This window comes from Diplodia seriata (genome assembly GCF_021436955.1).
Source record: "Diplodia seriata strain FDS-637 chromosome Unknown scaffold_5, whole genome shotgun sequence".
In the NCBI taxonomy this organism is placed as follows: domain Eukaryota; kingdom Fungi; phylum Ascomycota; class Dothideomycetes; order Botryosphaeriales; family Botryosphaeriaceae; genus Diplodia; species Diplodia seriata.
The window spans coordinates 44,889-70,522 of record NW_027117312.1 but is presented as its reverse complement, the minus strand read 5'-3'; the positions used below and the strand labels follow the sequence as shown (position 1 = coordinate 70,522).

General features: G+C 58.7%; 9 protein-coding genes across 9 annotated transcripts; 6 read left to right on the top strand and 3 right to left on the bottom strand.

The window, feature by feature from the left end:
• Positions 1-2,085: 2,085 nt before the first annotated feature.
• On the top strand, positions 2,086-3,312 carry SLS55_005040 (uncharacterized protein; the record flags this gene model as incomplete). Its single annotated transcript, XM_066776491.1, has 1 exon — positions 2,086-3,312. The coding sequence occupies one exon, from the start codon at positions 2,086-2,088 to the stop codon at positions 3,310-3,312; it is 1,227 nt and encodes a 408-aa protein (XP_066632333.1).
• Positions 3,313-6,083: 2,771 nt separating this feature from the next.
• SLS55_005039 (uncharacterized protein) lies at positions 6,084-6,891 on the top strand (the record flags this gene model as incomplete). Its single annotated transcript, XM_066776490.1, has 3 exons — positions 6,084-6,227; positions 6,274-6,710; positions 6,762-6,891. 3 exons carry the CDS (start codon positions 6,084-6,086, stop codon positions 6,889-6,891), a joined length of 711 nt encoding a protein of 236 aa, XP_066632332.1.
• A 1,077-nt stretch (positions 6,892-7,968) lies between these two features.
• SLS55_005038 (uncharacterized protein) lies at positions 7,969-9,873 on the bottom strand (the record flags this gene model as incomplete). The annotated part of the gene is made up of 1 exon (XM_066776489.1): positions 7,969-9,873. The coding sequence occupies one exon, from the start codon at positions 9,871-9,873 to the stop codon at positions 7,969-7,971; it is 1,905 nt and encodes a 634-aa protein (XP_066632331.1).
• Positions 9,874-11,994: 2,121 nt separating this feature from the next.
• SLS55_005037 (uncharacterized protein) lies at positions 11,995-13,347 on the top strand (the record flags this gene model as incomplete). The annotated part of the gene is made up of 2 exons (XM_066776488.1): positions 11,995-12,192; positions 12,256-13,347. 2 exons carry the CDS (start codon positions 11,995-11,997, stop codon positions 13,345-13,347), a joined length of 1,290 nt encoding a protein of 429 aa, XP_066632330.1.
• A 917-nt stretch (positions 13,348-14,264) lies between these two features.
• SLS55_005036 (uncharacterized protein) lies at positions 14,265-15,953 on the bottom strand (the record flags this gene model as incomplete). Its single annotated transcript, XM_066776487.1, has 1 exon — positions 14,265-15,953. One exon carries the CDS (start codon positions 15,951-15,953, stop codon positions 14,265-14,267), a length of 1,689 nt encoding a protein of 562 aa, XP_066632329.1.
• Positions 15,954-18,518: 2,565 nt separating this feature from the next.
• On the top strand, positions 18,519-19,247 carry SLS55_005035 (uncharacterized protein; the record flags this gene model as incomplete). The annotated part of the gene is made up of 2 exons (XM_066776486.1): positions 18,519-18,697; positions 18,749-19,247. 2 exons carry the CDS (start codon positions 18,519-18,521, stop codon positions 19,245-19,247), a joined length of 678 nt encoding a protein of 225 aa, XP_066632328.1.
• A 472-nt stretch (positions 19,248-19,719) lies between these two features.
• On the top strand, positions 19,720-20,220 carry SLS55_005034 (uncharacterized protein; the record flags this gene model as incomplete). The annotated part of the gene is given in 2 exon segments (XM_066776485.1): positions 19,720-19,725; positions 19,744-20,220. The coding sequence occupies 2 exon segments, from the start codon at positions 19,720-19,722 to the stop codon at positions 20,218-20,220; spliced, it is 483 nt and encodes a 160-aa protein (XP_066632327.1).
• Positions 20,221-20,498: 278 nt separating this feature from the next.
• Positions 20,499-21,091, bottom strand: SLS55_005033 (uncharacterized protein; the record flags this gene model as incomplete). The annotated part of the gene is made up of 2 exons (XM_066776484.1): positions 20,499-20,647; positions 20,707-21,091. 2 exons carry the CDS (start codon positions 21,089-21,091, stop codon positions 20,499-20,501), a joined length of 534 nt encoding a protein of 177 aa, XP_066632326.1.
• A 1,519-nt stretch (positions 21,092-22,610) lies between these two features.
• SLS55_005032 (uncharacterized protein) lies at positions 22,611-23,608 on the top strand (the record flags this gene model as incomplete). Its single annotated transcript, XM_066776483.1, has 2 exons — positions 22,611-23,184; positions 23,565-23,608. The coding sequence occupies 2 exons, from the start codon at positions 22,611-22,613 to the stop codon at positions 23,606-23,608; spliced, it is 618 nt and encodes a 205-aa protein (XP_066632325.1).
• Positions 23,609-25,634: the final 2,026 nt, after the last annotated feature.

Sequence of the window (25,634 nt, the reverse complement as noted above, 5' to 3'; positions counted from 1 at the left end):
GGCTCAATCTTGTTCTTTTGGTGTTCCTTTGGCATCCTTTGGCATGCTTTCTCTGCAGGTTTCAAGTGTCAGAGATAGCGAAGCCGCATCGTTTCGCGGGCTCGCAGTGTTTCAGCCACAGGCTTAGGGAACTCCATCCCTCCGAGTGCCAACCAGGCTCAATGCGGGCGCGCCATCTCACGCAGAGGGTTCGCACGTTTCTGGCGGGAAATTTCACGGGGCATGTTGGACGAGCTGGTCAGAAATAAGGGAGGAGGGACGGGGGGCCTGTGTGTCTCCACCTCAGGGGAAAACACTTTCTCCGCAGTCCGCTGGGGTCGCTAGCCTCGCTGCCGTCGTCACCGTCGCTCCTCGAATGTTCATCATCGCCCTGTCCGCATGGCCGTCATCGCCGATACTGACAACCGTCGCATCGATCATTGCCGCGAACCATCACATCGTCAAGCAGGCCGCAGCCCCCGCCCTTGCCGCCTGGCCCCCCGTTCGACGTGTCGCTCCGCGGACTGCCATAACCACGCACCGACTCAATAGTAGCGTCGCGCAGCCAGCCCGGCCGTCCATACTCTATTGTTGCGTCCAGATGTCCGTGCCTCAGGCCGCGTCGCTTTGGGGAAAGAGTGGTTAAGGGGCTGGCGCTTCACCTGCAGCCATCGCGTTGCGTGCGGGCGTCTCCTGTTGTGGAGTCCACGCATCCTTTGCGATGATGCTGCAGCGAGGTTTCCGCGCAGGAGAGCGACACCCACTGGTGGTTCAGGCTGCGGCTCCCTCACGCAGGACGCATTCGTGCGCCCAGAACACATTCTGTCTGTGATCGGGAAGACGTTACCGCCACCTGGTCGGCCTGTGCTTCAAGATGCAAAGCCACCCTGTGGCTGTCGTGCCACACGTGAACCAGGGCGGCTAAGAATAAATTCTCTGGGGTTTCTCTGGACCTGCTGCGGTGCTTCTCGGCGACCAGTGGATTCGCCATCTACCTTTCTGCCAAGCATCTGGCTAAGCATCAGATCAAGTCTTTGGTGACCGTCGATTTTTACAAGGGTTGGCTGTCACTCCTCAGCTTCACAAACCTCTCCGCGCTCTATGCGGGAAAGGGGGCGCAATTGTTGAGACTTCGGCTATCCTTCCCAACAGTGCCATCGTACCACAGCGGGCTACGGGAGAGTAGAGCCCACCTACACTGCCTCAGAGATATTGCTCACGTGGGCAGTTGGATCCATTGTCCGGAGCTAGATGTGGGAGGAAGCTGTCCGCATTTCAACCGTGCAGTTGGAGGGCTCAAGTCTTCTGTAAGTTGCTGTAGCGCGTCCTGGAGAAGCTTCTACTGCTCATTTGAGATGGCAGTGGGTGAAGAGGTGGACGACAAGGAATAGGGAATTAGCTCGGTCCGTGCCGAAAGCCAATCAAGCCGAAAGCCAATCAAGCCATCTTCACCGCCACACGCCAGTGCTCGGTGGTCAAACAACCGAATCCTTCTCCGCATCCTTTTTAACATGTAGCCGCACCCCTTCTCACAAGGCTGAGCGCATGAATTTCGGCGCCTTCCCTGTGCGCATACGGGCCGATGCCGATCGAGCTCCTGATCAGCGTCCAGTGTTTTCAATGCCGGTGCTTAGCGCGCTTTAGGACCCTGACGGCCGATGCTTGGAGCATGCAAGACGCCGTGCGGGTGCCTGACGGTCCTGGCGACTGCTGCACTCTTGGACAATTTTCAACGAGTGCGCGCCGCGTGGCTCTTTTGCACTTGCGATCCACCAGCTCGGAGATGGCTCCTAGTTCTGGGAGTGAGAGGGGGCCCCAAGTGGCACAGCACCCCAAGTGAAGATCTCCATCCGCGCTGCAGAGCCTCTCATTTGGCGAGCTCCCCAGCTGCCAATCTCATTTTACCACCCGGCCCCGGTTCGCCCTCGCCGCAGGTACTTAAGCGCTGGAGTGTCACGGCCCGGTCGTTGCCTTCCCACCACCTCACCCTCATTCTTTTGCCTTGCGCCGACACTGCACAGCCGTTACTTCACTCTTTTCGTTTCAGCTGCCCACGCGTCGGACCGTCCCTCTTTAGCACCCCACAATCCTTACACATTTCCAAAAATGGTTCCCAGCCTCTCCACCGTCGGCGTTGCCGCCCTCTCCGCCCTGCCGTGGGCCACGGCCCACATCACCATGAAGCACCCGGTGCCCTACGACGCCACCTCGCTCAAGCAGGACCGCAGCCCGCTCACCACGGACCAGTACCCGTGCAAGTTCCAGACCTACTCGGAGACGGAGCGCACCAAGCTGTCGGTCGGCAGCCAGTACACGCTCGACTTCTACCCGGGCACCGACGCCGAGATCGCCGAGATCGGCAGCACCCAGGGCGCCGCCGTCCACGACGGCGGCTCGTGCCAGCTGAGCGTGACGCTGGACAAGAACCCCACGGCCAAGTCGGTGTTCAAGGTGTTCCACTCGATCCAGGGCGGGTGCCCGGGCTTCAACCAGAAGACGTCGAGCTTCCAGTACCAGCTGCCCGACTCGATCCCCAGCGGCGACGTCACCTTCGCCTGGACCTGGTTCCCCGTGTCCAGCTACGCGCCCGAGATGTACATGAACTGCGCGCCCGTCACCGTCGAGGGCGGCGCCGAGGACGACTCGGCCTTCAACGAGCTGCCCGACATGTTCGTCGCCAACCTCGGCTTCACCACCTTCGACGCCGGCCTCTCCGCCGTCTCGTCGCTGCTGCAGAGCACCGTCACCCAGGCGAGCCTGCTCGCCCAGGGCACCCTGCCCCAGTGCCTCGCCCAGGGCGAGCACGTCCTCGAGTTCCCCAACCCCGGCGACTCCCTCGTCACCGGCGCCGAGGACGTCCTGACCGGCGGCCTGGCCGCCCCCAAGGGCCAGTGCGCCGGCGGCAGCAGCAAGGCTTCTTCTTCTTCGTCTTCGTCCAGCTCTTCCGAGTCCTCCTCGTCTGAGGAATCCTCCTCCGTCTCGTCCTCCGCCACCACCCTCTCCACCGCCGTCGCTCAGACCTCGTCCGCCGCCGCCGGCGGCATCTTCGCCGAGGCCCCCGCCTCCTCCTCTCCCGCCGCCGCCCCCGTCGCCGCCACGACTCTCCTCACCATGACCTCCGCCGCCGCCCAGGCCGCTACTACTGAGGTTGCGACCCAGGCCACCCAGATCGCTACTGCTGGCGAGGCTAACAGCGCGTGCACCGACGCCACCGACGGCCAGGTCGTTTGCAACGGCTCCTCGCAGTACGGCTTGTGCAACCGCGGTAACGTCGTCTTCCAGGATGTTGCTGCCGGCATGGCTTGCAAGGATGGCAAGGTTGTTGGTGCGTAAATGTTTTTTGTTTCGTGATACCATAGTCGCTGGTTGAGTTTGGCAGGAGTGGTTGTTTGTCGTCTTTGTGATGAGGGAGGGAGGGAGGGAGAGAAGCAGGCTGGCTACGTTCGATGTTGGTGTAAATATACTTGAGAAGATCAGAATTATTGTTTATTCTTCGCCGTTGTTGGGTGTTGTGTGTGTCTTGGTCTGCGTCGCCGGTGTTTTGTGAGGTCTTGGTGTTTTTGCTCGTGCCGTCGTTTCCTGTGGGAGTGGTGAACGTCGCGCCACATGGCTGTCTGAACTCAAGGTTCTCGTAGACGTCTTTCCTGCCGTCTTGCTGCATGTTCACATCCACGGCTTGGCTTGTAGTTGGGAATGCAAAAGTATCACGAGTCAATCCCGAAAGCTTCCTTCCGCACGGCCCCCCTGCCGCTGGCGTCCGTCGCTCGGTTAAAAGCGTTCGCTGATAAGTTTATCTGAGGAAAGGCCACATGGCGAAATGTGGAGGTAGCAAAACATTACTATCCGGAGCTGGGCGATTGTGGTCATGCGGTGGGCGCTTTAACCGAACCTTTGTTGTTTCTTCCAGCCCTGGCCGGTGACTGACCTGTCAATAGCCACACCGTTGAAGAAAGAGCCGTGGCTGCCTTGTGGCGTATGACGACGGTGACCAGATCAGATCCTCTGCAGCTACTTTAGACACGCCGGAGCGACCGTTACACCGGAAGCGTAGATTCGGTATATCGGTGTGCATGGGCGGCCGTATTCGCGCCGACGTGCCTGTCAGTCAGAGCGAAGAAATATTGGATAGCACCACCTCGTGGGCTCGCAGGCGAATGGCAACCGGGTGTGGCTGAATTAGTGGGCTAACCACCGACCGGGATGTTGTTCCTGGGGGCCAAGTTCCTGATCCTTCACCGCGGTCCAGACTATGACTCTGTCCCTGCACCACCAGAAATATTTACCATCGGCTGAAGATGCAGCTGGTATAAATCCTTGCGTGGCAACACAAAGGATTTTTTTTCCCACTCCGAGATCGACTCTACTTATCGCATTGGCCGAGCTTCATTTTATCTTCACGACTATTTTTGGCCACTGACTCAGGCAATCTGTTGTCGTTTGACCTGCTGCAAACCCACCATGGCGAGTCAAGGGACCGGAACTGCTCCTCCTGCGTATGCAAGCACTGGTATGAGAGCATCATATGAGTTTCAAAACTCCCACTAATGCGACGACAATGGATAGCAACAATCTGGCTGTTCCTGCTGCGATGAACGACATGGAGACAAGTCGCAGCGTATCCATGGAAAAGGACGTGGCAAGAGGAGCGAAGCCGTAAGTCTTGATCACACTCGCCCGACTCTTAGCATCCCTACATAGTCAATCACTCACACAATATATCACACAGCAATCAAGGAAAAAAGACCATGCCCATCAACCCGCGGCTGTTACAAAACCCCGTTCCAATCAACCAACTTGACGAGGTCCCCATGTGCATCGACTGCCCGCACTGCCACCGACGGACGACGACGCGCGTGGACCAGAAGTCTTCCAGCCAGACGGGCACCACGGCACTGCTTTGCTGCCTGGTTCTCGGCGTGATTGGCGCTTGCATCCCTTACTGCTGCAAGATGTACTACGACACGGATCATTTCTGCCAGAGCTGCGGCCAGCAAATCGTTCATAAGCCTCACGACGGCCCGCCCCAGCTTTGCTTGCCGCTACCGCCAAACCCTACTGCGCTACCCAGAGCTGTCGTGCAGGAGAAGAATGCGGGAGTTGTTGTGAACTGAGAATTGCGATAAATACCCGAGGCTTCCTTTTGGCGCATTGACGTTGGAAACAAAAGAATTCATGGTTGAATGATTGAGGATTTTCTTTCTTTCTTACCCATCGCATGATGGCTTTCGTTTCCTTATCACTGTTTGATGACAAGACCGCATTAAGAGCGTGCAATTGTACTAGAATAATTTTAATGTGTTCGAAACGAGAAGTTGAAAGTTGACAACCGTAATTGAGTATTTTCAACACACGGCATGAATATTCCCACCAATTGTTATTCTAGCGAGACTGAGGTTCTATTCATAATGTTCCTTCTTGCAGAGAAAAGTCTGGTCAGCTGGACTTTGTTCTTGCGTTCCGCGGACTTGAGACATGAGCGGACTATTTATAGCTCAGTGGGCCGCACAGCTGAGATGACCTTCCAAACCGGGATCCGCCACGACTTCGCATGTGGATAGAACAAGAAAAAATGTGAACGAAAGACGAGCTAGCATCCAGTAGTACGTATATGTCATCAAGATGCAAACTACCACAGGTTGCGGCACACGCACCAGGTTCAGCTCAGTCAACCCGGGAAACTTTCGCAGTCTACGAGTGGTTTTGCCTCATGTTTGTCATGGCCAAAGTCTGCAAGATAAATCATCACAGTGAATTTGTCCTGCATATGAATCCAAGGTATTGGCATCTGTCTTGATCACAGAAGCATGTGTTGAATGGACGCAGATTCAGGCGAATGTTCAGCCCCCAAAAAGGTACCCGTCGATGTGGCCGAGAGTGGAAAGGCGGCCGGCAGCCACGTCCGAGAACCCCTGGATGCGGGGGCCAAACGGCCGTGAAAAGGGCAACCAATGTTCGAATACGGGGTAAATTCACTCCAATCAGCTGTCAAGAGAGGAAGATACGGTTGGTCGCCACCAGGGGTCGTTCGATCGTCTGAGCTTAAAAGGCTTCCATCCGCCACTCCCGACTAGCAGCCAACTTAGTGCACTCCGCCATCGCCAAACATGCACTGGTCTCCCAAGATTCTGCAGGCTCTCGCCAACGGGCTGTGGCTTGCTGCCGTCGCCACCGCCGCACCAGCCGAAGCCCCCACCAAGACGGTGGTGGAAAGACAATCGACCGACAGATATGTCTTCGCTCACTTCATGGTATGACAGCGCCGACCCATGTAATCGCTTCCACCATACTTACTAGATCCAGATCGGAATCGTCACGGACCGCACCAGCGCCGCCGACTTCGATGCCGACATGCAAGGCGCCAAAGCTGTCGGCATCGACGCCTTCGCCCTCAACTTCGGGCCGGATACGGGCTCTGCCAACTACACGCAGCAATTGGTCTACGCGTACGAGTCGGCCGCCAACAACGACATGAAAGTTTTCCTGTCGTTCGACTTCAACGACGGCCAATGGCCGACCACCGACGCCGCCGCCGTCGGAGCCAAGATCGCTGCCTTCGGGAGCCGCGAGGCCCAGCTCAAGGTCGACGACAAGGCTTTCGTGTCGACCTTTGTTGGAGATGCTCTGGATGTCTCGGCCATGAGGGCTGCGGCTGGCATCGACGTGTATTTCGCTCCCAACTTCAACCCCGGCTCCGGTGCGGATTTCAGCGCCTTGGACGGCGCGTTCAGCTGGTAAGTCTCTGTGCCCTCATGCGAATATCTTCGCTTGCTGACCATGCGAAGGTACGGCTGGCCAACCGACGGGTCGAACAATCCTCCGAGCTCGTCGAGCACCTACCTACCAACATACGCGGACAATGACTACACCGCCAAGCTCGGCGGCGACAAGTCCAAATACGTTGCGCGTGAGTGAAAAACCCCTCGAGCCGACGAGGCGATTGCAGCCACCAAACTGACCCGAACATCCCAGCCGTCTCGCCCTGGTTCTTCACGCACTTCCAAGACACATCCAGCTTCGCAGGCAAGAACTGGGTAAGCCCCCCTCCCCACACCCCCACACAAACAACCGCCTAACCTCACCCCCGCATGCAGCTCTTCCCCGCCGACACCCTCTGGTTCACGCGGTGGAACGAAATCCTCGCCCTCGGCTCCCGCTTCGTCGAGATCATCACGTGGAACGACTACGGCGAATCCCACTACATCTCCCCCCTCTCCTCCCGCCACTACGACGACGGCTCCTCCAAATGGGCCAACGACATGCCGCACTCCGGCTGGGCCTCCATCGCCGCCGCCTTCGCCGCCGCATACAAGTCCAGCGCCTCGTCCGTCACCGCCGCGCACGTCGCCGCGTCCGGCGGCGACAGAATCGTCTACTGGTACCGCCCCCAGCCGAAGAGCCTCGACTGCACCGCCACCGACAACGTCGGCGAGCCACCGGCGGGTGCCAGCCAGGTCGCTGATTCGGTGTTCGTGGTGGCGCTGCTGGGGGCGGGGGCGACGGTGGAGGTGGTGTCGGGGGGGAATGCGGCGGTGAGCAGGGAGGTCGGGCCCGGGGCGAACGTGGTGGAGGTGCCGTTGGCGGTGGGGGGGCAGAGGTTTAGGGTGCTGAGGGATGGGGTGGTTGTGCTTAGTGGGGAGAGTGCGAAGGACGTGAGTGGGACGTGTGTGTGTGGGTTGTATAACTTTAATGCGTATGTGGGGACGCTGCCGGCGCCGACGACGGTGGATCGGTTGGATGCGGATGGGCTGAGTCGGTTTACGGAGGGGTTGAAGGTGTCGACGTGTAGCCCGACGCCGACGTTGGGGGCGAAGGCGCGGAGGGTGTAGGTTATGGGTGGGTGGGTGGGTTGGGATGCGTGAAGGGAGAGGGAGGTGCAACAACGAGTCACATTGACGATGATGATGATGGTTTGAGGGATTGAATAAATTATTGGATTACTTTTTTCGAGGCTCTCGTTACACATTACAGCATTATGCAAACCACCACCCCCTAACACTTCTCCGCATAGCTCAGCCCGTCGCCGTAGCGGTACACGGGGTTCTTCGTGTCGAACGGCACGTCCGTCAACTGGTCCTCCACCGCCTCCATCGACCGCGGCAGGTCGAACGGCAGCTTGCCCTCGGGCTTCCACCCCTCCGTCGCGAAGACGATGTCCAGGAACGCCTCGGGACTGGCGCCGAAGTTGCCCAGCAGCGCGGCCGAGCCCTCCGCCAGCTCGGGAATGACGGCGGGGCGGTCGAGGTAGATGTCCACGATGGTCGGCACGGCGTCCATGATGGCTTGGTGGCGCTCCCGCTCCGTCTGGTTGAAGTCGAGGCGGCCTTGGTGGTAGTTGCGCTCGAAGCCGCCGCCGCGGGCCTCGTAGGGGGTGGAGAGGCGGAGGAAGGCGTAGTCGGCGTCCTCGGGCGCGTCGACGACGGTGAGGTTGCGGGCCTCGAGGTAGGAGGCGTTGAGGCCGTCGACGTAGAACCTGGTCGCCGGGTCCAGCGGCAGCGGCAGCAGGTCGTTGGGGTTCTTGAGGAGCGTGTAGGCGCGGCGCTGCGTCTCGTTGCCGACGCGGCGGAAGTAGTCGTTGCCGACGACGCGGTCGGCGGCTTCGGGGTCGACGAAGGGGTTGTCGAAGAGGCCGAGCTCGAACTTCTCCCGCAGCAGCCGCCGCACCGACTCGTCCAGCCGCGACTCGGGCACGGCGCCGTCGCGCACGAGCTGGATCACGAGCTCGGTGCGGATCTCGCCGCCCAGCTGGTCGACGCCGGCGTTGAGGATCTTCTCGACCTTCTCCAGCGCCGTCAAAGTCTCCACGCCCCACGAGATGGATTCCATCTCCTCGCCCCGCGCCGTGAAGTTGGTCACCAGGCCCCAGTCGCTGACCACGATGCCGTCGAACCCCAGCTCCTCGCGCAGCAGCTCCGTCACGATCCCCCGGTTGAAGCCCATGCCCACCTCCTCATACTTGGTGCCCATCGGCCGCGCGTACGCCGGCATCATCTGCCGCGCGCCGGCCGCGATGGCGGCCTTGAACGGCTCCAGATGGTAGTCGAAGTAGCCGCCCGGGTAGACGTTGTCCTTGCCCGTCTCGAAGTGCGAGTCGTTGCCGTTGCGCCCCGGCCCGCCGCCGGGGAAGTGCTTGGTCACGGTGGTGACGGAGTGGCGGCCCAGCGTCTCGCCCTGGAAGCCCTTGAGGTACGCCACGACCAGCGCGCTCGTCAGCTCCGCGTCCTCGCCGTACGTCTGCCCCGTCCGCGCCCACCGCGGCTCCGTCGACAGGTCGATCTGCGGGCTCAGCGCCTGCCGGATGCCCACCGCCATGTACTCCTCGCGCGCGATCTCGCCGAAGCGCCGCACCAGCGCCGGGCTGCGCAGCGCGGCCAGCCCCAGCGTCTCGGGCCACTGCGAGAACGAGCCGACGCCGACGGCGGACCCGGCCACCTCGGCGAACGAGTGGCGCGGGTCCGTGGCCACGGTGATGGGGATGCCCAGCCGCGTCTGCAGCGCCAGCTCCTGGATAGCGTTATGCCACCGCGCGATGTCGCTGGCCTTGCCGCTGGACTGCAGGTTGAAGTGCGTCATCAGCTTCTCGCCGATGAGCCCGCTGGTTGTGTAGTTCTCCGTCATGGTCGTCGCGTCGACGGTGCCGTTGGCGCCCATGGGGATCTGCTTGATGAACAGCTGGCCCGCCTTTTCTTCCAGCGTCATCCGTTGCATCAGGTCGTCCAGCCGCTCGTCCACGCAGAGAGTGGGGTTGCGGTAGGCTGGCACGCCATCGCTTTGGTCGTCGGCTCTGGGGAGTACTCTTGCGGAGACGATGGAGGTGGAGGCCAGGGCCGCGACGAAGATTGAAGCCCACGTGCCTTGCGGCCGGGCATTGGAGGCCTGGAGGAGCGAACTCAGCATGTTGAAGGCGGGAGGAAGGGGAGATTGAGTCCTGGAGGCCTGTACCGCAACCAACCGTCTATGCCGGCCGTCCTACTTATACAGCCGCACCGGGCTTGGCAATATCGGTGTGATCCCTCGAGCATCGGACTTGAAGTTCCTCTCACAGCGCCGACAGTGGTCGGACACGACGCCACTACTATCGACTGGACTTGGCAACGCGTGCCGTCGGCAAATGCCAGCAGCAAGGGCACGGGGAGATCTTTCCCGCTGGATGGGAACGGCGGGGAAACAAGGTTGTGGGGTGCATGGAGGAGCGCCAAGAGGTGCCATCGGGCGGGCACATGACGGAGCGCGGACTTCTGCTGGAAGTAGGTAGTGCTTACACGGACATTCCGCTCGTCGAGCCAGCTTCTCCACAAGCTAGCTGCTTGGCATGGAGTGTACGTACCCAAGACACTTGCCATTCTCGTTCGAAACAGTGATGCTTTCTCCAACAACACAAGCTCGCCAAGGTGCAGACAAGATAGGAGCCGTCTCGGGGGCCAAGCGAAGCCAAGTATCAGGCGACAGCTACATGGCAGGACCGCTGACATGTGTTCGTCGGGTCGTTGAGGTGATGGGGCGACAAGGCGTCCGGAGTGGTGCCGGGGTTGTGGGGCCCCGCGAGTCACCACATGCCGGGACCTGAGTGCCGGCGGGTTTGCCGACCCCTTGGCATCGGCTGTTCCCCAGCCCTCACCCAACATCACCCACTCTTCACCCGACGTGCCAAGCCGGTCGTGAGATGTGTCGGAATACTTCGCTGGGCGTTGAAGAGCCTCGTTCCGCCTTCGTGCCGAACTGGCTGAAAAGTCCCCATCCCCGCACGTGATTGAACCGAAAGGAGGCTCAACCGCTGGGTCTAAGAAGGCAAGAAGGAAGTGTCCCCTTGGATATGAGGGACTCGGTTGCCCTGCATCCGTGGATCGTATTAGACTTCACTTGCTAGAGGTCATTGGTGTCCACATACTAGATTGTGAGCCACTTCCAGTCAGGACTTTGTCACCCGCTGTCGCCGGGAGTTTGAGACCCAAAAAGGGAATTCCTAGCGCTCGGAGCGGAACTGGGACGTAAGCGGCTCAGCGGACAAACATCTGCCAAGACAAACAGCTTCTTCCTCAGGCGACACTGTATGCAGTTGAATCCAATGTCCGGACGTACGCGAATGCATTTGAAACTCACATTTACGTCCAGCTCTTTGATCCAACTGACTACGAAAGAAGGGTGGTAGCGTCACTGGCGGTAGTTAGAGGGGATACGAACTTTCCGTCACCTGCTGAAGATTTTCACTTCCCATGAGTCAAGAACTCGCTTCCGGGCGCATCAAATGATTCATTCGCCTTTCGCAGCTATTATTAACCGTTTCCCCATCACATTCTCCATACTTTTATCCACCTACGTCTACTTTGTTGCCCCTTTCTCTTCCCTACTGCCGCTTTGCTTTCTCTCTGTCTTCTTATTGGGATTCTAGCCACCTATGGAAGCGTTCAAAATGCAAAAGCTCGTCTCTGCTGAGAGTGTCGCCAGAAGTTGACAGAAGTCGATATGGATCCGATCGCAGTTTCGATCATGCAAAGGAAATCTTGGCTGCGTGGCTGCTTACGGTGGATTTAAGCTTATCGCTCCAACAGTATGACAACCCCAAGCAAAGGAATTGCCTTCCCTCGTGGATCAACACCCCTTTCTTTCACCTGTTTCTCGCGACGAGACATCTGCAGCGGCATCACACAGTGCAGTCACATCACGCAGCACTTACGAGGTTGCGATACGAACGTGGTGTTTATTATTAGAAACGGCTCGGAAACGGCACAAACACAGTTGCGCACGTCCGCCCTCTGCCGGCCATTTACAGGCAAAAGCCCATGTGGACCTGCTGGAACAAGCTAGCAACACCACTCCACCCACTCCGTATTCATATCTTCCTGACGGCTTCCTCGTATTGTGCGATGCCGCCATTGGCTCGCTTGATTTTTCATCCAAGAAAGCTTGCTTCATTTCCAACCGTGATATAGGTGAAGCTCCAACATAAAAGCGAGTGCCGCACCGGCTTCATCACCGAGCCCAGCATTTCTCGGGACCATCCTTTGGACAGAAACCAAAATGCTTCCCATCCTCCTGTCTCTCCTGGCCGCCTCGTCGGCCGCGCAGCCGACCAAGCGTCAGGATGGCAAGCCCGTCTTCATGCCACTGAAGTACCCCTACAACGGCTACCCCAAAGTCTACGCCGACATCTACATCGGCACGCCCGAGCAGACGCCCATCGAGACCGTCGTCGACCTGGGCAGCGCCGACTACTGGGTACGCATATGCAGCCACTCCGCCCACCCAGCACCATCACTACTAACACCCTCCTCCCGCCAGGTCTACGGCCCCAACGCCACCATCTACTACGGCAGCCCCTACCTCGGCGTCGAAGGCCCCTGCCGCGAGACCCCCGAGCCCTCCTACGACCCGTCCGCCTCCAGCACCGCCCACGGCCTGCTCAACAAGACGCGCGGCTACGCCTACGGCGGCAACGGCAAGATGCTCAGCTCCTTCTACACCGTCAACGACACCCTCTCGTTCGGTCCCGACGCCGACACCACGCCGCACCTCGCCAACACGCAAATCGCCATCACCAACAAAACCATCATCAAGGTCCGCGCCGACGACGCCTGCTCGGGCACCACCTACGACAGCAGCATCCTCGGCATCGCCGCGCCATCCTCGTCCGGCGCCGGCAGCCAGGGCCCGTCCTTCCGCCAGAACCTGCTCGACGCGGGCGCCATCGCGTCGAGCACGCTTTCGATGTGGTTCGATGCGCCGCCGCCCGGCGCGCGCGACGACTACCGCGGCACGATGCTGCTGGGCGCGCTGCCCAAGGGCAAGTACAGCGGGGACCTCGTCCAAGTGCCGTCGCGCGGGGCCGCCGGCTCCGTCGGGTACTACGTCGACACCCCCGTGTGGCGCGCCGGCGGCCGCGCGGTGAAGCCGTATTACGGCTACGACAACTCGAGCGTCGTGGAGACGTGTCTGATCGACAGCGGCTCCGGCCAGGACTACCTGCCGGTCGACGAGGACGACTTCCTGGACGCGGCCGGCCTTGTCACGTTCCAGGGGTATCCCGCGTGGAACGGGTCGTGCGAGTCGATTCCCGCGGACAGGAACGTGTCGCTGACGTTTGCCGGTGTGGAGGCTGGGAGCAGCGTCACGATTGACGTGCCGTTGAGGAATTGGGCGCGGGGCAATACGGATTTCTGGAACAATACCGAGGTTTGCGGGTTGAGCATGCAGCTGAGCAATGCGGGGAGTTGCACCCTGGGCTCGCCGTTCTCGTCGGCCGTGTTTTTGGCCCTGAATGATGAGTTGGGCCAGATCGCGCTGGCGCAGGGCGGTGTGTCGACGGGTGCGGAGGATGGGTTTGATGGGCTTGGGGAGGTTGAGGTGATTGCGAAGGGGCAGGGTCTGCCGTGAGCGTGGTGTATGGGTGTTGAGGAAATTTGTGGCTTGATATGCCGAGCCGATTTTTTTTTTTATCACGTCGTTTCATGCGTTGGATGCCATCTTCCAGTTAATCATACCCCGATGATCGGGACGTCGAATGTGTCTTCGGCTTGCGAGGTAGAGAGCCTATGTTGGTAGCGCGAGGATGTCAACGAAGATTGGTGTTTGCTATAAGCTTGATTGGCACTTAACATGGGAACGACATGGTCGCTTGGATGCACCTCTCAAAGACCGAGGCTGATAGTGGCATAGTAAGGTGTAGTTCCCTTTTGTGAGAAGGTTTCCTTTCGACTTTCCTAGTGGAAATGTGTGTGTTGTGGTTGAAGCCCTTCGCCGCCATCAGTCCATCTAAGACGCTTGATGCGGGGTGGCGGGGGGGTCATCAATGTAAGCAGCATCGCTAAGAAAAATATCAAGCGAATAGAAGAAGCTTGGAAACACTTGGTAGGGCTCACGGCCTGGTTTCCCGTGCCAATTTCGCCACCGCCGGGATTTCGCTCTCGGCTCAGGTAAAACCCTCCACTTTGGTCGTCTCCATTTCCGGGGAACCCCACAATAATGCACCAGCCGAGTTGACGCAAGAATACGGAAACACATGGGACAGTGTCAGACCTTACGCTTATCAGAAGCTGAGTCATGAATCACAGGACAGGATACTTCATGTATCAGCACAACGAGCGACAAAAGAGATGATCCCACGTACAGCATCATGTTTAGTTCAGTAGTTGAATCAAATCTCCCGGCGTGAATGCTAGTCCTGAATGCGCACAGTTATGTTCAGGTATTGTATTCAACTGCCCATGTACGAGGGATACTCTGTTACTGCTGTGCTGAGTCTTGTCAAGAGGACGATTGAAAATTGCCTACACTTAAACTACAACCGCCTCTCACTCCCACAACTTAGACAGGCCCTTCAGCAATTTAGAACCTCCGCCTTTCTGCTCCATTTCCATCTCCTCCATTCTAGTCCACATCTCAGCGTCAGCCTCGACCTCGCTCAGGCCAGTAGTAAGATCGACCTCGGTCGGGCCCGTCATCCACGGATCCTTCAGCCCCCGAAGCAGCTTATGGCCGATCCAGAGCGCAAGAAAGAGGGGAATGCCAATATAAGTCGTCAAAAAGCCACTGACGGTGAACCGCCCGGGGTAGAAGCAAGTGAAGCCGTTGCACAGCAGCAGGAGCGAGAGGAAGACAAGGCTGACCCACGCCATGTACGGCTGCGACCTGGAGCGGTACGGCGCCGCGACGCCCTGCACGTCGCACGCCTTGCGGAAGCGGACGAAGACGAGGCAGCACACGATCCACGACGTGTACCCGGCCGTGTTGGTGAGGCTGACCAGCCAGTTGAAGACGACCCCGGCTTGCGCGCCGCAGCTCAGGTAGGCCAGCGGCGCGAAGCAGCTCGCCGCCGCTACCGAGTACATCGGCAGCCCCCACCCGTTGCACCGCGCGAAGATGGCGGGCGCGTTGCCGCTCACGGCGAGCGAGTAGAGCGACCGGCTGGACATGTAGAGGTACGCGTTGCCGGCGGACCACGCGCTGCACAGGATGCCGGCGTTGATGATGGACGGGAGGACGGGAATGCTGGCGTTTTGGATCGCCATCACCCACGGCGAGGCGGAGGCGTCGCCCGACCCGGACGTGAGCCCGGCCGAGGACGAGTCGCACGTTACCCCGATCGCTAATACGCCGAGCACGTAGAAGATGATCAGCCGCCAGAAGTAGTGGCGGCTTGCGATGGGCAGGTTCTTCCGCGGGTTCCGCATCTCGCCGCTCGTGAAGATGATGAGCTCGGGCCCGAAGTAGAATGAGAACCCCGAGAAAACCCAGACGTAGAGGAACGAGGTGAAGCGTCCCCCGCCGCCTGTGGTAATGTACGGCTTGACCGCAGCCCCGTTCTGCCAGTATCGGAAGCCAAGGCGATCGTGGCTTGGTCCTCCACCGAGGAAAAGGATCAGTGACAGGAGTAGCAGGCCGACGATCATGATGACCTTCAAGCTGGCGAACCAGAATTCGGTCTCTGCGTAGATGCCGACAGGCGAGAGGTTCAAGGCGATGATGACAATCATCATGATGGATATCCACACAGCGACGTGTATGTTGTTCGGCCAGTAGTCGATGACGATGGCGGCGGCGGTGATTTCGTAGGCGACGATGATTCCAAACGAGTAGAAATACAGCCAGCCAAGGGCGAAGCCGAGAGAGGGCGACACGAAGCGGCTGCAGAAGGAGGCGGTGGAGCTGCCAGAGAGCGGTAGGTACGCGCCCACTTCAATCACTGCCGTCACTACGCCGTACACCAGGATGGCCGTCAAACAGTATGCGAGGAGGACGATGCCTGGACCACCGATCGCAAGGGCTTGGCCTGTGCCGACGAAGAGACCGGTCCCAATGCTGCCGCCGATGGCAATCATCTGGGCATGGCGAGACTTGATGTTGCGTTTGGTGCCGGCTTGTTCAATCGGCCGGGAGTCTCCCACTGCGCAGCTTTCGATCTTGGAGAGATCATGGACGGCTTCTTTTTTGGGGTAGCCCAAGCCATCGGGCGTGAAGGATGGAGTGTCTTTCTCGGACATTGCTGGCAAGAGAAGTGGAAGCAACAATTGGTGAACGATCAAAGTGATGTGGAATTGGGCGGTTCGAGGGTGTACGGCTGTCAGGACACAAACATCCAGCTCTTCAAGGTCAGTGTATTAACAGCCAAGCCGTGCTATCCTGGCACCCTGCAACAGGCACCCACGGTGACGGTCATCCCCGCGCGCCACAGAACCAGAACGCGGAGTATCAGATAGGCTGGCCGGCCCATTATCCACGGCTGGATTTGCATTGAGATGTGGTTGTACGGGATGCAACAAATCATATCAGGGTGATAGAGGAGAAGATCTGTGGCGGCTTGGCCGGCGGGAATCCGAGTAGGAAGGTTTCCCCTGCACGAGACCGCTGGCTACCCGAAGCGGTATGTAAGCGCGGTGGCTGGGATCGGACCGACATGCTCTACTGGGACAACCCCACCTTGCCGTCCTTTGCTTATCACAGAGCCTCGCCTCGTTCTCCTACTTGAATGTGTCGACGAGCAAGTGTTCCCTTTGCTCGGACCGCCTTGGCAACCACCCGATCGGATAAGCGCAGTCTGGACGCCAGCATTCGACGGAGCCGATCGTTTGACGGATGCGCAACGGTTCACCTGGCTCAATGGAACACTGTCTGGCGTCTGCTAATTGCGGTGCGCAGTGTCGGACTCGGCATATGAAGTGTAACGAGGCACGTCCAACGTGTTCGGCGAGCAAGTTTGCCGGGTTGGCATATGGCGGGTACAAGACAACATCTTCTTCGACGTCGATCCTGCCTCCATAGCCTGATCCACGCGCGTCCGATGACCTTTATTGACGGAAAAGGAATGTCGGTGCATGAGCGAAAAGCTCGTATCAAAAGTGGCGCCAAGATCAGCCCTGTGGACCATCTCACAGATCGACCAAGATTGCCATGAGGCTCCTGCATCCCACGTCATCCAAGTGTGTCATGGTCCGTTTGGAGCATTCAGGCAGATCAAAGCCAGTCCTGATCCAGGCTCGAACTTGCCGGATGAAGTAAGCCCTGAAGAGGAAGTTATACCAGTCGATGAAGACTATATGTCCCTGTCCCGCAGACGAGGCACTGCCGTTGACGCCAGGAATGCAGAAGCTAGTCCAATCAATTTTTGACTTGTTTGACCAGAACTTCTCACCGTCTGGAATGGAATTGGATCATTTCGGGAAAGATTCAGGCTGGATTGAAGAAACCTTTACCGACCTTGCCGGAGACGACTTCCAACAGCGTCCGATGAATGCTCTCGTGCCACAAGACTTTGGCTTCGCACATGTCGCACCCGAACCTCCGTACCATAGAATGCGCAAGATCTGTGCCTATTGCGCCACTGCTACTTACGCGTACCAGCGTATCTTCCACGAAAGCACCTTGATCCTCGACGTCGAGCCGTCCTGGTACCGCTCTCGCGTCCGCAAAGCCATCGAGTCTGGCTTGATCTCATGAAGGATGTATAGTACGTCAGACTCCGTCCGTAGCTGGTAATGTACGAGCATGTTGGAAGACTGTCACATGGATCCGACAGATCACTGAACCTGAGAGCCATGGTGATATCATTTTGTTGAACACCTCGACAAACAGGGCGATTTGCCCAAGCGTTACGGTTCCAGGAGGCGAAATTTCGTGGTAGGTTGTACTTCCTCTTTCGACTGGGGCTACCGAGGTCCACTCAGGAAGCAGACTGGGTATATCCAGCCTTTAGAAGAGAATGCGCGTGCTTATCGTTTGATATCGTTCTCGCAGTCATCGCTTCTTAGTCTCCAAGTTCCGCACGTTTCACATACCCGACGAGCTGCGGCACTTCCCACCAACCGGCCACTGTTGCTCACTTAAAAGACTTCACTCGTGGGCAAAGTCGTAAGTCCTTTTGATTTTTCCCGAGTCACTAAGCCACAGATGGTAACTTTGTCAGCTTGCCATCACCGACATGGGCCTCGCCACGGCCAAACTGCTGCCGGAATGCGGCGCATCCATCCCATCTCGCTTGCCGACATCAACGAGGGCGCGGTTGCAGCAACGACTAAGTCACTGAAAGATAGTGAAAGGCACCTGTACACTGTCGTCGATGTGCGGGATAGCAAGGCAGTCAATGCATGGGTCGAGTCCCGCCATCATCAAATATCGCCAGCTTCTCAGTGCCGAGTTGTGCAACGCGGACGGCGGATGGACTTAACCGATGCCCTTCAAAAGTCGATATACTCCGGGACTAATTTCACTTTTGCATCCGGCGGACGAAACGGCTCCCGCAGCCTCCGGGTAGGATTGCGGTACTGTTTGCTTTTTGCGTTGGCATCAGGGACATGGTGTCCATTACTGAGTGAAGGGAGCAAGCTGATTGGACAAAGGCTCGTCGATCGGATGTTCAGAGCTCCGCCACGGAAGCAGCCGAACCGGCCAGTCAACGAGCGCCGGAACTACGTGTGTTCGCCGTACCGAGCCTCACGCCATTGGCTCATCTAAGCGAGCACCGCGTGAGATCCTTCCGGGAGAGGAAAGTTTAAATTGTTTAAATAGGGGACCGAGCCGTCTGGTTCTGCCGCCGACGACAACTCAACGCCATGGAGAGCAACACCCTCGTTCTGGCAGTTGCCTTGGTTTGCACCGTTGCCATTGCACTCTCCCGCTGGGTTTGCGCCATTGACCCGCGGGAGCCTCCCCTCGTGCACAACACAATCCCCGTTCTCGGCCACATTTTCGGCTTCATCCGCTACGGCCAGCCTTACCTGATCCATTTGAGGTATTCAACACTCTCTCTTACAATGATTCGCATTCTGACTACTGCCAACAGCGCCGCTCACCCCGACCTTCCCATCTTCACCGTAGACCTGCTTCTGGCCAAGTTCTACGTCGTCACCTCCCCCGCTCTGATCAGCGGCATCCAACGAAACCACCGCGCCCTGTCCTTCGAGTATGTCATCAACCTCTCGGCAAGCGGCATGCTCGGCGTCAAGGGACCGGGCATGGACCTGCTGCGCGAAGAGTCCAAAGGCGGCGGCGGGCTCGGCCTGCGGGTCACGCACGCCATGAACCCGGCCCTCATCGGGCCCGGCCTGGACGCCATGAACGAGCGGATGATCACCTACCTGAAAGCGTCCGTCGACCAGCTCGCCGACGCCCCCCCGGCCACCGCCGTCGACCTCTTCGCCTGGACCCGCCACGCCATCACCGTCGCCGCCACCGAATCCGTGTGGGGGAAGCAGAACCCGTACAGATCGCGCGACCTCGAAGACGCCTTCTGGTCCGTCAACACACCCCGCTCATTCCTCCCTCCCACACACACGCACTAACGCACAACACCGACCCCACAGGACCATGGAAACCAACCTCGACACCCTCCTCCTCCGCCCCCTCCCCCGCTACACCGCCCCCCGCGTCTGGCGCGCCCGCGAATCCCTCGTCGCCGCCTTCACCGCCTACTACCTTGCCGACGGCCTGGCCTCCGACGCATCCGACATGGCCCTCGCGCGCTTCCGCTCGCAGCGCGCCGCCGGCGCCACCCTCGCCGACACCGCCCGCCTCGAGGCCGGCCTCGCCCTCGGCCTGCTCTCCAACACGGTGCCGGCGGCGTTCTGGACGCTGTTCGAGCTGTGCTCGCGGCCCGCCCTGCTGGGCGACGTCCGTGGTGAGCTGTGGCGGGAGGGCGCGGTGAGCGTGGATGCGGAAACGGGCGTGCATACGGTGGATTTGGCGGCGATTCGTGATGGGTGCGGGTTGCTGGTCGCGGCGTTCCAGGAGACGCTGAGGTGCCGGTCGAAGGCGATGCCGGTGCGGATGGCGTACGAGGACGTGGTGCTGGGCGGCGGCGGTGGGGGCGAGCAGTACCTACTCAAGAAGGACGCCGTCGTGCACATGCCCAGCCCGGCCTTCCACCGCAACGAGGGCATCTGGGGCGCGGGGTCGTCGGCGGAGGCGTTCGACCCCCGCCGTTTCGTCAAGAGCGTTGAGAAGGCGGAAGGCGGCAGGCGCATGGCCGGTTTCCTTGCGTTCGGCATCTCCCCCAGTCTGTGTCCTGGCAGGCATTTCGCCACCGGCGAGGTGCTGGCGTTGGTGGCCATGTTGGTGTTGAGGTTCGACGTCGTGCCCGAGCGGGAAGGCGTGTGGAGGGAGCCTCGCGTTGATGCGAAGTCGGCGGCGGCGTCGTTCTATACGCCGGTGGAGGAGGTGAGGGTGGTGTTTAAGCCGAGGAAGGAGTTTGAGGGCGTGCAGTGGGCGTATAGCGTTACCCCGGGGAAGGGGCGGTTTGGGCTCATTACGGGGTAGTGCGGGAGACAGATGTGATGGTGGGACGGTCGTGGAGACGGGGGGAGGAGGCAGTGTAGATGTTCTGTATACGTGGGTCGTGGAATCCCTTGTACGGACGTGTTTGTGAGGGATTAAACCTTGCGTCTACATCCTGACAATTGCTTCGACTCCGGACAGTTGGGATACACTGATAGCGAATGGACTCTAATTAATAGTCAAGAATTATATAAAAGCGAATGGCCAACTTGAAAGGAAAAATCCGAGTATCTCCGTCTTGACATTGTCGATCCATGCTCTTACTCCTCAAGCTTTTCAACAACCTCATCATCGAGAAAATCCCACTCCACGTGTTCCTCGTCTTCGTCGTTATCATCGACCCATGCGAGCATGGTCGAGTTCTTGGGCGTCGCGTGCTTGGTCTTCGTTCCAATATCCAGATTCGCGCCTGCAAATACGCATCAGAAAAGGCTCACACACTCCTTTCACCTCCACTACGGAACTTACCAAAGGCCACCTTCATGCCCGACTTCATCAGATACATGCCGCCGATCTGGGTGGCGTTGCCATCGCGCTTGGCCGGCGGCGGACGCACGTCGGGCTTGCCGTTCTTGAAGATGGAGCCGTCCGGGATGCACTTGTTGTAGCGGTCGCTGTACGCCATGCAGTACTTGACGTTGGCCGCCGCCGGGTTGCCGAAGCCGACGATGAACTGGCAATCTTTGCCGCCGCACGTGTTTTGCGTGTACTGCCCGATGATGTTGCCCTGGCCTGGAAGAGTTCCGCTGTCAGCGAGATGGACGGCACCATTCTCGGTTCGGTTGATACTGGGACAAATCGGGGCAGTTGCAGCACTTGTCCAGATGCACTTGATCGCAGAAGCGTCGTGCATTTACATCCGGATCATTACTTCAACTGCCCCCCCTTTTCTGTCGCAGTGCCCGGCGGACCAAACTGAACCCATACCCTCGGGATAACTTACGGCTGTTATGCTTGCTGATGACACACTTGCTCACTTGCCCGCCCTTGTCCGCGTCTGAGGTGCTCGCGAAAGGGTATTCGTCGCAATTTTCCCCTGCATGAGGGTTGCCTCCATTGGTCTGCACGGCAAATCAGTGCTTTGTTTTAAAAACCGGACTGCTGCTGCCTCTTCACTCACACTGCACCGGTTCGGGCGTGGCAGGCATCCCGCGCTCTTCTGCCGGGCCTTCCCGACGTCGCTGTTGCGGTCGCCCGTCCCGCCGTATCGGTCGTAGTTCAGCGTGGCGCCGAAGGCGGGCTCGGTGCAATATGCGCCCCAGCACATGTTCGAGCAGATGTCTGGATGTCGGCTGTCAGTTGCCTGGTAAACTCTTGAGTGGGGCGAAGGGGTGGCTGGTCGTTACCTTCGAGGCGATCGGCGCAGTTGAATGACATTGGGGGCGTGGCGTAGCCGAGGACGGCGAACAGCGCGACGACGGTGAATGGGCGCATTTTGAGAGAAGAGTGTTGCAGTGATAGGTCGTGTGTGATGAGAAGGGCTTGGATGCTCCAACTCCAGACGCAGTGCCTACGACGTACTTATGCCGCCTCTACGTTCGGACCCCATCATCAAAGGTCGGAAGATACGGCTTCAGTGCGTCCAGTGTGGGAGGCTGTGACGGTTCAGCTGGAGAGTGGAAAGTCGAGAATAGCGACATTGATCCAGAGTGTTGTTGGATGTTCCATATACCAACATGTCCGGAAGCTCCGGGTGTGTTGAGTCCCAGTATCAGGCAGGCAGCGGTGTTGCTGAAGGATGGGGATGACAGCAGAAGCATTCATAGAGGATCGATGTGTGCGGGCCGCATCGAAGGCAGCGTCCCTGTTGGGAAGGAGGTGATATCATATGTGTGGGGGTTTATGTGTCGAGACCGAAACCCATGTGGGACAACGTTGCATTCGAGGGCCACTTCAGGAAACTTGCCGGGGTTTTTCTATTAAATAGGACCACACAGAGGGATGTTTCATTGGGCCTCTTGGGAAGGAAGGTGTTCGTGAAGATGGCAGCAGAAAAAGCACGCATGCAATGCAGCTGAGCCACGAAGGGAGGCCTTGCCGCAAGCTGAGGCATGTTACTGCAGGGGGATGCTGCAGGCGGATGGAAGTGCGAGAGTCGGTTTCAGTCATGGGATGCGACAGTGGCCTATGGGATTTCTGGCCAACACTCGCTAACCCTCCTTGCATGTAGGAACATGTTCTTTTTCAGCTGCAGCTCGACGCTGCAGAACCAGAATGGCAGTGTTTGGGGCGAGGAAGGAAGTGACGTCAGCTGCAGTCAGACGGAAGCCCCGCCCGCGCCTCACCCGGCACGGCCCGCCCCCACCACGATATCTATCTCCTGCATCGCTCCTCGTCTTCTTTCCCTCACCACCTCACTCCCACATTCCAAAATGGCCTCACCTCCAGACCTAAGCCTGCCCTCAACGGCGCCCAACACCGAGCGCCACCGCGCCACGCTCAACGGCCGCTTCAAATTCGCCATCTACACCATCGCCAACCTCGACCAAGCCGCGCTGCAGGCCCTGGAGACTGCGATAAACTCAGCCGAATTCGCCGACGGCAGCAGCAAGCTCGCGCCGCAGCCCAGCTTCGCCGGCCGCCCGCTCCGCCACGTCTTCGACTACCACGTGCGCGTGCGGGACGAAGACACGTCCATCCACCCGTTGTACTTCATCGTGGCCGCCGATGCCGACTACCAGACGAAGGGCCTCGTCGTCGTCCACCTCGACACCAGCGAGGACGAGCGGGACCGGGTCGACAAGGCCCGCTGCGACGTCGACATGGCCGCCAGCTGGGGCGTGAACCTCGACCTCGGCAACATGCACTGGGAGGACCTCAAGGAAGAAGAGCAGCTCAACTACGGTCCACCGGACCCGAGCCAGCCGAGCCAGCCCCCCGCCGCCCCTGCGCCGCCCGAGCCGGCTGTCCGCTGGCAGTACGGCTGGTGGAGCACGGTGCACAACGGTATACATATGCCACTTGCATCTCCCGCCTTTTCCATCAATTCCATTCCCCTTGCCAGATCGCAACAAAAACAAACACGAAGAAGCTAACACACCACCACCACCACAGTCCGCGACCTCCCCGACCTCCTCGAACCCAACCACCACGCCAAACCGGTAGACGCCCGCCGCGTGCAGATGGCCGCCAACTACTCGGGCCGCCGCGACCCCCAGGCCGCAATCGCCCGGCTGCATCCGTGGTTCTGCAAGTCCCACCCCTCCACCCACCGCCAGGTCGCCATCGTCGCCGACGCCGACGACTTCGAGGGGGATGGCGTGCTGCTGGTGAGGTACGACTGGGACGGCGATGTGGATGCTCATGATGATGTGGGCATTGCGCAGTTGGGGCTGCGGCCCCGCGCGGTGAAGAGGTGTCCGGCGAGTAGGGCTGTGGAAGAGCTGGATGCGTATTGTAGGGAGGAGGGGCTGCAGGCGGCGGTGGCGGAGGAGGGAGGGTGAGACCGGGTCTACGAGACAGGAAGTTGCTATATCTCACGATGCGCGGTAAATTCGTGTCCCGCACTAGTAGTCTGTACCTAGTAACCCATCTTCATCTGCCAACGTGTATCGTGCTGACCTGTCTATAAAGTAAAAGAGAAAAAAAGTGTTGTACTACGGGGATGACATGCACTTCAGCCCGTTAACTAAATGCCATTGATGCTCCGGGTAGCACCGTAGCAGCCCCCAGACTGGAGGCTTTTGCTCAACAGAATGAGCCAATCAGAACCTCCGCACGCCGCAATGACCCGGAGGCGGGCATGGTTTTGCCCGGATAGCAAGCGCAAAATTAACAGCGCCCATTTGCGAAGTGTACTGGTGCTGCGTGAGTTTGTTTTCCGGTCACGCCGGCATTAACGGCAGGGAAGATATGTATCGGCGCCGGTGCTTGTGTCGTCGGTCATGCCGCGAACGACGACCTTAGACATTCCGTCCAGGCCCTTCCGTCTTTGCGGCAAGGCCGACATGCAAGAATCCAGGCAGAGATGAAAGCGGCCAAAGATAGATACAAAGGCGAAACATTTAGAGACTCGTAACAGGCCAAACGCACAGCACCCAGGCAGCAGCAATGCTGTCAAGGCTACGAGGCTGGGTTGGGACCGAATGGGAAGGTGGAAAAGCCGTTGTGAAACCAGAAACAGAGCTGTGCGTGTGACGGATATAATATCATTGCAAGTATATCTCCAGCCTTGTCCCATGGTAGCACCTGTGTGGCCATACACTCGGCGTGGGGGCGGAAGAGGCAGGGAAATGGCTCGATTCGCACAGCCTTGCGGTAGACCGGTCAGAAACTCTCGAGCGTTGGGGGCGAAGCCTTCCGCTCCCCTTGCCTTGTAGAACCACGCTGCCTACCTCAGGCTTCGCCTGAAATGTTTTTGTGTTGATTTGACCAGTGGTTCTTGACACCTGCTTCTTTGACATGCCCTTTCCAACAATATCTTGGGTCATGCACAATGGGGGGCAAAAGAGAAGGCATATAAGTCAAGTGCTGCCCTCCATCCTTTTTCGACAGCACAAGCTCAACTTCCAACATCTCTCCGATCCAAAATGGACAATGTTCTTTCGGAAATCGAAGACTACAAAATCTACTTGGGCACCTGGACGGACTGGTCACGCGGGCCAGTCTTTGGTGCTACGCTCACATTGACACGGGGGAATGGTACTCTCCTCATCGCATTCATTGCTCTGTTTGTCACCATCGTTAGCACAAGCTTTTGGAGGCTTTCGTGTTTTGCTTTCCATCATTTCTACTCATCTGAATCCGCTCGAGATGGACTCCATCACCAAAGGCAGGCTATCCTTCGGAACTCGGCGAACTCTACCAGCGGCATCGCCAGCCTATTCCAGCTGCTTCTCGCGTGGAGAGAAATTGCAAAACGCCCGTACCGCCGCATCCTTCCCTTGCTGCTGCTGAGTTCTCTCATTCTCACGGGGTTTGCTGCCTGCAGTGGATTCTCATCCAAAGTTTCCAGTGCTCTCGGTAGCGAGGTTCTTGTCTAGGGTGACATGTGCGGGTTGTTTGGCCCCCGTACCGACACAAACATCTCGGAAGGGATGACGAAGCTGTCCACATACATGGCTGAACGGTACGTGACGGCTGCCAACTATGCCTTGCAGTGCTACTTCAACAAGACGAGCTCGGAAAGCTGCCAGAAATATACAAATAAACGCATCCCTTTTTCCGTCCAGACCAACGCCAGCTGTCCATTCAACAATGATATCTGTCTAACCCTCGACCAAAACATCCTCCTGGACACGGGTTTCCTCAGCACGCATGATCACTTCGGCATTAACGGCCCTCCAGATGAACAGCTTCTCTTCAGAAAGGTCGACCAGTGCGCTCCCCTCAACCTGACAGGCCGACAAGGGCATCGCACCGATCCCGACTCAGGCATCTCATACCGAACGTATTAC